Below are 10,025 nucleotides of genomic sequence, written 5' to 3'. Positions count from 1 at the left end.
TTGCTGTGACAAAACACTCTGACCAGTACCTACTTGGGGAAGAAAGGGTTTATTTGTCTTACAACTCCCAGGTCGCAGTTCATCAGGGAGCCCAAGGTAGGAACTCAGGGCAGGAACCTGGAGGCAGGAGCTGGAGCACAGGCCATGGAGGAACACTGCTCGCAGGCTTGCTCCCTCGGCTCCTGCTCAGCCTGCTTTCTTATGCAACACAGGCCCACCTGCCCAGGGGTGGCACCACCCACAGTGAGCTGGGCCCTCCCACATCACTCATCAAGAAGATGCCCTTCAGACATGGCCACAGGCCAGTCCAATAGAGGCAATCCCCCGATTGAGGCTCCCTCAACCCAGGTGTGTCAAGTTGACACTAAAGCTATCCAGCACACCCACCCACGGCTCAGGGACCATTGTGGAAGAGAAGGCAGAAAAATCATAAGAGCCAGGGCTGATTCATGATTAGAGGGAGGTGGAGGCTTCCAGGTCACTGGAGGTTTGCTCATGTGAGTCTGTGGTAGGGGTGGTGTCAAACACTGGATCCATGTCAGCTCAATTAAACAAGAGCCCAAAGAGGAGGTGAGAAATAGGTGGCAGGCCAACATTAGCTAGAGAACTATTTGAGACTGATTGTTGCAGGGTGAGGGAGAGTATGACTTACATATGACCACTGGATGGGCTGACTAGACTCCGGTCGACACATTTGCACTGAAGGACATTTGGGTACAAACACCTGAATGAATAGGACTCAGCATGTATGGCACAGTGCATAGTGTTTGGTGGGGGATAGGGGGAGGCATGGATGGAAGAGGTCTGGATTTAAGTCGGAAATGCTGTATGAAAATTTAAAAGTTCAATAAAAAAATAAAAAAAGCTTGACTCTTAAATTTAATTTTAATAGTGGCCTGAACTCAGAGGACACTTGTTTCCCTAGATTTCTCTTGGAAGCATCTGTCCCACTGGAACTGTGCTGATGGAATTGTCTCTGGAACTCTGTCCTAGAGTTAGGACTCATCCCTAATTTTATTCAACATGGTTTCTCCAGCTCCAGTTGAGGAAATGCAAGCTTGGTTCTACCCTAACAGACCATCCGTTCTTTTCACCCCTAGTTCTAGAATCTCATTCACCCAAGATCACGCATCCTTCCCAATCTTCACTGTGTACAATGGAGATGGGTGTGCCTGCTCTCACTGCTTTGATATCTTAATTTTCAAGCATATCCACATTCATTCATTATCTTTTTAGGTGGAGTACCAAATTGAGGTTCCCAGGAAACAAGATCAGGTGCCCAGGTCACAGACACAACACATGGTTTCATTGGGGTCAATTAAGCCATTAGTCGAGATTATTATAAATGTCATTCCTACCTGTGTTATTTACTGGGCAGTGCTACTTGTTTTCCTTAATTGACTAGGCTATGGCAATGTGTGTTAGTGGTTTTGGAATTGGTTAGTTACAATTCTCTGTTATAGTTAAAATGAGGCAATAATGACTAAAGAATGTGGGAAGTTCTACAAACAGAAGGAAAGATCACAGTATTGTGAAAGAAAACTATAATGGTGTCTTATTAAATATAGACAAGAAAAATACTGGAAATGGGATATTTATTTGTAAAATTGTTATGACTTAACAAAACATCTAGAAAACCAAAATGTCCAAAGCTTCGTATTCTCTGCTTTCTTATTTCCTGGATTCTAAATGAAGAGTTTTTTCCTCCTGTGAAATTTATAGTTACAGAAAAAATGATTAAGTCACTTTGTAGTTCTGCATATAAAATTTCTAAACTGTTATATCTCTCAACAGCTCCTCCTCCTCTTCATCTTCCTCCTCCTTTTTCTTCTCCTTCTCTTCTTCCCTCTCCCTCATTTTTGTTTTTAAAAATATTTTACTCATTATTAGTTTATGTGTATGAGTGTATTGCCTGCCTGTATGTACGTTCACCCATGTAGTGCAATGCAAAGTCTGAAGAAGGCATCAAATTCCCCTGGAACTGGAGTTATAAAAGCTGTTAGTTGCCATGTAGGTGCTGAGAATTGAACCGAGATTCTCTACAAAAGCAGCCAGTGCTCTTAACCACTGAGCCAACTCTCCAGACCCTTATTTATTATTTTTATTTTATGTATATGAGTGTAATGCCTGCATGTATGTGTTGTGAAATAACCACAGAGGTCAGAAGAGGGCATTGGATCCCTTGGAACTCGAGTTACAGCAGTTTCTAGCCACCATGTGGGTGCTGGGTATCGAACCTGGGTCTTCTGCAAGAGCAGCCAGTACTCTTAACCTCTGAACCATCTCTCCAGCCTCATTTTTTTTCTTAAAGACAGGGTCTTTCTATGGCTGTGGCTATGTACAGCCCTTGCTATGTAATTGAGGCTGGCCTCAAAGTCTTGGCAAGACTCATAAAATCTGAGATTACAGGCATAGCTTAACTATCCTCAGCCACTTGTGTGTGTGTATGTGTGTGTGTGTGTGTTTGCATGCACATGTGCATGTGTGTACATGTATGTGGAGACCAGAGATCAAGGCTGGGTGTCTTTTAAATTTTTTTAAAAATTATTTTTATTTTATGTGTATGCATGTATTGCCTGCATGTAGGTAAGTGCACCTGTGTTGTACAATGCCTACAAAGGTCAGAAGAGGCTGTCAGATACCCTGGGATGGGAGTTACAGATAGTTGTTAGCTGTCATGTGGGTGCTGGCATTCAAACCCGGGTCTTCTGCAAGAACAACCAGTGTTCTTAACCGCTGAGCCATCTCTCCAGCCCAAGGCTGGATGTCTTAATCATTCTCCACCTTGTTGTTTTGACAGGGTCTCTCACTGAACTCGGAGCTTACTAATTGATTGATTGGCCAGAGAGTTTTAGGGATCCTCCTCTCTCCATAGCCCCAGTGCTGGGATTACAGCTGCAATATCCCTGACTTTCCTCAGTCGCTTTTATTGACTAATTTTGAAGCAAAAAATACTTCAGTACATCTATCTACAATCTGTTACATTTGATACCTAGAAACTGCTTTTGTTTTCTGTTCTTTTGTCCCATTTATTCCCTGGGTGAGAATTAGTGTGGACTCAGAGGTACAATTCCCAGGAAAATTCAATTAAGGAAGGACTAACTATTCCCCAGAATATCATTTGGACACTACCACTCATGGTTGCTAATTAGGTAGAATACTTTTTACTTGAGAAAAACAGTAATAATGCTTTTTATTTTGGAAAAGATTATGATCTCAGCCAGAATGTAAAATATCTTTCCCTAGATTTAGAGAAATAGTCCCACTTCAAGTACTGTATGTAAAACATATGTGAAACATGCTTTGCAGTTCAGCAGACTAGATATTAATATGGCATATCTGTAGATGGAGAATCTGCCTATGACTACTGTTCATAAATGATTTATCCTCTTAAATTTTTGTCTTACTTTCTTTTAAAAATTTTTTATTTTTATTTTATGTGTATGAGTGTATTGCCTGCATGTATGTGAGTGCACCCATGTCGTGCAATGCTGCTGTGGTCAGAAGAGGGCTTCTGATTACCCTGGAACTGGAGTTAAGGATGCTTCATAGCCACCATGTGGGTGCTGGGACTTGAACCCGGGTCCTCTGCAAGAGCAGTCAGTGCTCTTTACCCCTGAGCCATCTCTCCAGCCCTTATTTTCTTTTAACCATGCTTACTACATGTGTGCTCTGGGAAAGCCACAGAGACCAAGACCAAATGAGTGCGTATGACTCTCACATCATTGGGAAAGATTCTTTGCAGGAGACACTGGATCTTGAATAAAGGATGGAATTTTGATTGGAAGAAAGTGTTTCAAGAACGTTTCATGTTTTTTATTCTATATTTCTCTGTACTTATTCTGTATTTCATTTTAGTTTTTCATAGATATATTTCTAAGTTATATTTTCAGTTTCTTTGTTTTATAAATCCCCAATTTCTGTCATTTATTTCTCAGCATCACTTTTTTTTTCTCCTTAGGAATTCCAGCTCTCATGTAATTGAAGGTTTTTGTCGTCTCTCAAGATGCGCATGAATCTACCTTTCCTCAGTCACTTTTTTATTTGTGTGTGTGTGTGTGTGTTTGTATATACATGTGCACATGTGTGCACATGTGTGTAGAGGCCAGAGATCACTGTTGGGTGTCGTAATCATTTTCCACCTCACTGTTTCGACAGGATCTCTCACTGAACCTGGGTCTCTACTACTTGAGGAGTCTAGGTTCCATTCTGTGGTTTAACTCAGGTAAGAGAGAATTTCAGTTCTCAGTGCCATTCTTTGTAAACACAACCGATGTTTTCATCCTGGAGAATAAATCATTTCTAGGATTCAGAGAAGATTAATTTAATTTTCTCCTACTTTTTTGATGCTTCCTAGTTGAAGCATATAAAGGAAAAGTAAAATTCATTCCCCTTAAAAACTTTACTATAAGGAACTAAGATCAGATATAGGTGATGTTACAGAAGTAGAATGCTGAGTAGTTTGTGCATCTTTGCTGTGCAAAGTGGGCAGTGTGAAACTTGGAAAGATATAGAAGTCTAACATTGGATAGCCACACAGAAATACATAAAACTCAAGTGCAAATGTATTGAATTGGATTTCTATAAACCCAAATAACCATGTTGATTTTGTCATAACATCTGATATAGAATTAGTTCACCATATAAATATGGCTTATTGAAAATGGTCTTGAAAAGATGTTGCTGAAGGCTAAACTTAGAGACTAGCTCTTTAGAGGATGTCATCTTATATAGCGCAGGTATAGGAAGGTACAAAGGTAGCCAGTACCTGATCGGGAGTAGACTTTAAGTACTGCTGGAGAGGTTGGCAGTTATATGTTAGGCACTAAAGACTTCCTTTGCCTTCTGAGAAATTCTGTCAAGGATACTTTCTTAGGCCCATGAAAATTTTAAGTTGTGAGTGACTTAAGACTGTAATTTAATGGAGAAATCCTGGAATCTGGAGCCAATTTATTCCTGAGTTTTTCCCCTGTATTCATAGAATTTTATATGCTAGTACAAAAGATGGAAAACAAAAATAAAAATAAGGAAGTTATACATTAAGTTTTAGAGAGTGGCTACCTGGTATGAGGGATGGGTATGGAGTCAGTAGAAGTGGAGGAAAAGAAACAATTCAAATCAGAGGATGGAAGCCTAGCTTAATTACAGAGAGTAAAGATGATGAAATGGAAACCACGAAAGGACAATAGAGAGGACAGATTCAAGGGGCATAATCCAGACAGCCAATAATATTTCCAGAAGGATGCAAATCAGCTGGCTTGTTTTCAATGGGAACCAGGAGCAGAGAATGGAGAGGAGTGTTCTAAAGATCTCACCTTAACTAGTGCCTGGGACTAGTAGGGAGGAAATGGAACATTTGGTGAGGAAAATAGCTGGCATATTTTAAAAAAGTTTATAGCTTGAAAAGGGATAGTAACCATGAAAAGAACAGAAAAGTACAGCAGAGCTCCTTTGATATAGAGATCATAATGAAAGGAATACTACATTAAAGGTAAAAATTGAAAATGAATAAACGTGCTTTTATTGATGATATAACTCTAAGTCTCAGCAACTGAAGACACATCAGTGAAAATCTCCATTACGTAGTAAGGTGGCTGTGTACATCATAGAAAAGTAGATCACTTTGTTTTAATATATTTCTGTAACAATTTTCCCCATGTAGAATTTAGGAAGCACATCTCTCTACTCTCCTTAAACTCTTAGGTGCCTTTGCATATACCCCTCCTCTCGCAATTATACTGTGATATATTCAGTTAGGTTTGAGGTATAAAACAAATGATTCTCAAGATCTAAGCATAAGAAGAGTTCTGGGCCTTCTCTTGTGAGATGATTCTTAGTATTTTTATTTTATGGAAATGTGTGTATGTGTGCATATAGATGCCAGAGGTCACCATCAGTTGCCTTTCTCTATTGTCCTCCCTATGACTGTGTACAGCAAACAAGGTTCTGGAGGCCAGTTGGTAGTTGTTTTGCCAAACAATGGTTCTGGTTTATTTATTTATTTATTTATTTATTTATTTATTTATTTATTTATTTATTTATTGACAGACTCTCCCTAGTCCCAGCCTGCCTGAAACTCATTATGTAGAAAAGGCTGGACTATTTTTTTTTTTTAAAGGCTGGACTTGATCTTACAGAGATCCGCAGGCCTCTGCCTCCCCAGGGCTGGAATCAAAGGCATGTGAGACACCATGCCCCAGGTTCCACTTTATTTTTTGAGACTGTGTCTCTCACTGAACTTGGAGCTCACTGATTGTCTAGAATGGCAGGCAGGCAAGCCCTGGGGATCCTCCTGTTTTCTTTTGCTAGTGCTGGAATTATAGGTGTGTGCTGCCACACCTGTTTTTTATATGGGTGCTAGGGTATCTAAATTCAGGACTTCGTGCTTGCACACAAGTACTTGCCCATTGAGCCAGTTCCTCAGCCCAATTCTTAATTTTTGATAGCTGAGTCATTGTTTTGCATGCCAGACACGCCTTTTGCTTAAGATTAAATTTTCTCCCTCTTCTGCTTTTGAGGTAATGGCCATCTCACAGTCAAACTTGCACAAGAAGTTGATGGACGGAGGAAATCACTCAGTGGTATCTGAGTTTTTGTTTCTGGGACTCACCAGTTCCTGGGAAATTCAGATTCTCCTTTTCCTGTTTTTCACAGTATTTTATGTGGCCAGTATGCTGGGGAACCTTCTCATTGTGCTCACGATCATCTCAGACCATCATTTACATTCCCCCATGTACTTCCTGCTGGCAAATCTCTCCTTCATTGATACAGGGGTGTCCAGCATTGCTACCCCAAAGATGATTTACGACCTCTTCAGAAAGCATAAAGTCACCTCCTTGAGTGGGTGCATCACTCAGATGTTCTTCATTCACACTGTTGGAGGTGCAGAGATGGTGCTGCTCATAGTCATGGCCTATGACAGGTACATTGCTATCTGTAAGCCCCTCCACTACCTGACCATCATGAGCTCGAGAACGTGTGTTTCATTTTTGACTCTTGCTTGGACCATTGGCCTCATCCACTCTGCGGCCCAACTGGCTTTTGTTGTAAATTTACCCTTCTGTGGAGCCAACAAAATGGACAGCTTTTATTGTGATTTTCCTCGGTTCATCAGACTTGCATGTACAGACACATACAGGCTGGAGTTCCTGGTCACTGCCAACAGTGGTTTCATCTCCATGGGCACCTTCTTCATCTTGATGGTGTCGTACATCTTCATCCTGGTCACGGTTCGTAAGCACTCCTCCAGGGCTTCATCCAGGGCCCTGTCCACTCTCTCAGCTCACATCACTGTGGTGGTTTTCTTCTTTGGTCCTTGCATTATTGTCTACGTGTGGCCATTCCCTACTTTACCCATAGATAAATTTTTAGCTATCTTCGATGTCCTCATCACTCCTTTTTTGAATCCTGCCATCTATACATTTAGAAATAAGGAAATGAAGGTGGCAATGAGAAGGATCTTTGTTAAAAGTTTAATCAGTTTTAGAAAGAGTTCTTTTATGAGCATAGTCTAAGAAATTCTAATTAATTTATCATATTCTTGGAAATTAATCTTTTAAAGAGATTAATATGGACTACGAAATGTCTTCTTAAGGACTGTGCTTTTCATCTTGCCAACTCTTCTAATGGAAGCTCGCTCTAAGGATTCTTTAAATATTAAAGAGCAGCAAATTTAACTTTGAATATTCTTCTTTATTACTGTATATTGTGTCTGTCGTTGAAGACTTCAGTGATGGGGATTGTTGGAACCTGACACACTGAACACACTTCCATTAATACAAAATGTTGCATACTTTTATTTGGCACTTACTTGGCATTGAAAGACATCTCTTATTTTACATTTGTGCCTCTACTAGTAGTTCTGGATCTCTGTCTATACATTTAGAGGAATATACAATATGAAGATAATTGCTCAAATAACTTTGAAAGCTGGATGCTTTTAACATTGGATGTGCTCACTTAAACTTAACATTGATTAGTACTAAAGTTATTGGATTTAGTTAGGATTAGAAAGTGAAAATTTTCATAAATTATATACAGGCATTTGAGGAAAGTTTAATATTATTGAACAATAAAATATTTTCTTTTCTGAAACAGGATCTTGGGTATTCCAGGGTGATGTTGAACTTGGTATGAAATCAAACATGACCTTAAACTTCTGATCTTCCTGCCTCTATCTCCCAAATGCTAAGACTGAAGGCTTGTTCCACTACACCCAGTTTGTGGGGACCAAACTGAGGGATTTCTGCATGCTAAGAAAACACTCTATCAAGTGAGCTACATTACCAGTCCCCAGACTCGGTTTTCAAGTTAAAATCCAAGGTGTTGGGCTGGTATTTCTCAGTAGCAAAGTGCTTATATAGCATGTTTGAGGCTCTAGGTTTAACCTCCAGTATCAAGCGAGGGTGGGGGAAGGGATCTAAAGCATTTACTTTTGCTATTCTTTAAAAAGTCTCTTTAGGTTAGGCATGGTTAAAAAAAACAAAAACAAACAAAAACTAGGAAATGTGGGGCTGGAGAGATGTCTCAGCGCTTAACAGCACTGATTGTTCTTGCAGAGGGCCCAGGTTCAGTTCCCAGCACCCATACATTGGCTAACAGCCATTTATAACTACAATTTTAGGGGGATCTGAGGCCCTCTTCTGACCTCTGCGGGCATTGCGTGACAGAGGTGCGCTTACACACATACAGGCAATACCCTCATAGACATAAAAAAACTAAACAAAGCTAGGAAATGTGTCCAGCTTTTCTTTGAAAAGTGACTTTCCCTGTGACACTGCTTTCTACCACCTTCAGAGCCACAGATCATTTCAACTCATAAAACTAACTTATAGCAGGTAAAATAAGTTTGGACATACAATTCCTTGGGGCAACCACTATAGAAAGTCCTCAGTGGAATGCCTTTTATTTATTTTTACCAATTGTTAGGCTCTGATAGAGGATTTTTTTCATATTTAAAAATTTCAATATAATCAAAACAACTAAAATGTTTAAACAGAGCTATACAGTTTATAAAAAGACATAATGTGAGTTGGGCATGGTGGCACACACTTTTAATCAGTATACTTGAGAGACAGAGGCAGGCAGATATCTGTGAGTTTAAGGCCAACCTGGTCTACATAGTATGAGACTCTGTCTCAGAAAAAGTCAGAATATAGTGAATTTCAGGCCAGTCAGAGATACATAGTGATACCCTGTCTTAAAAATGATGATGTTAAAATGTAAATTTACAAGACTTGTAGTCAGCATACTAATATCAAAAAAGCAGTTTTATATTTCTACCTGACAAAGTCTCTTGGGCCTTTTCTCTGGAAAAATATTTTTAGGTATTAAAGTGACTATAAATGATAAAAAGGCCATTAAGGTACCTACAATCCTGAAGGCTTTAAACCAGTTAGAATAATGTGACAAGAGTAAAAGATGAATGTGTAACACCATCCCTAAACCTATTATTACTGTGACTGTGGCTTCATCGAGTCTTTCAGCTAACCACGAAAACAGAACAGGACCTATACTACTAGCTAAGTTAAGGTAGTGTGGTTTGGCTGGATTGTTTTCTGGCAGAACAAAGCCCCATCTGACCCTTCCCCCCAAGAAAGCTGGGAAACTAGCTCCATAAGCCATTGGAGCAAAAAGTAATATAGGAACATAAGTCTTTGTTTTGATTATGATCAGTGGCAGAAAAATAAAGGGGATTAGCCCTGCCAGAGTTATATATAATACTAGCTTTGGACTCTCACGTAGGTGAGTGATGGCACTTTGTGGCCTGGCAGGGTGGACTACTTTCTTTTGCTGTTTCCTTTTTTAAAAAAATTATTTATTTAATAACCACATAATTAGAAGAAGCATTTCATTACAACAGCATTGACATATTCAATAACAATTTCCAGAGCTAAGATGCATCTGTTTCAAAATTGGCTATAAATTTTTAGGTTTATAGTTGAATTAATACAGTTATACAATATTGTACTCAGTATAAACCTTTTAAGACATAAAATTAAATGAGGTTTTAACCTTTAAAAAGG

The 10,025-nt window shown here is 39.4% G+C and overlaps 1 protein-coding gene and 1 pseudogene across 1 annotated transcript; one reads left to right on the top strand and one right to left on the bottom strand.

Moving 5' to 3' along the window:
* The first annotated feature begins 6,557 nt into the window (after positions 1-6,557).
* LOC103740526 (olfactory receptor 4F3/4F16/4F29-like) lies at positions 6,558-7,514 on the top strand. Its single transcript, XM_008841171.1, has one exon. The coding sequence runs from the start codon at positions 6,558-6,560 to the stop codon at positions 7,512-7,514; it is 957 nt and encodes a 318-aa protein (XP_008839393.1).
* Positions 7,515-9,270: 1,756 nt separating this feature from the next.
* The window catches only part of LOC103740525, a 2,257-nt pseudogene continuing 1,502 nt past the window's right edge, over positions 9,271-10,025 (bottom strand).

Source organism: Nannospalax galili, unplaced genomic scaffold, assembly GCF_000622305.1.
Source record: "Nannospalax galili isolate Female #2095 unplaced genomic scaffold, S.galili_v1.0 scaffold999, whole genome shotgun sequence".
NCBI classification, from domain to species: domain Eukaryota; kingdom Metazoa; phylum Chordata; class Mammalia; order Rodentia; family Spalacidae; genus Nannospalax; species Nannospalax galili.
Note: the sequence above shows the minus strand (reverse complement) of the source record. Positions and strands in the feature narration are given on the sequence as shown.

Bases quoted from the DNA above. Each gene is read 5' to 3' on its own strand.
- LOC103740526 (XM_008841171.1), top strand. From the start codon at position 6,558: ATGGACGGAGGAAATCACTCAGTGGTATCTGAGTTTTTGTTTCTGGGA.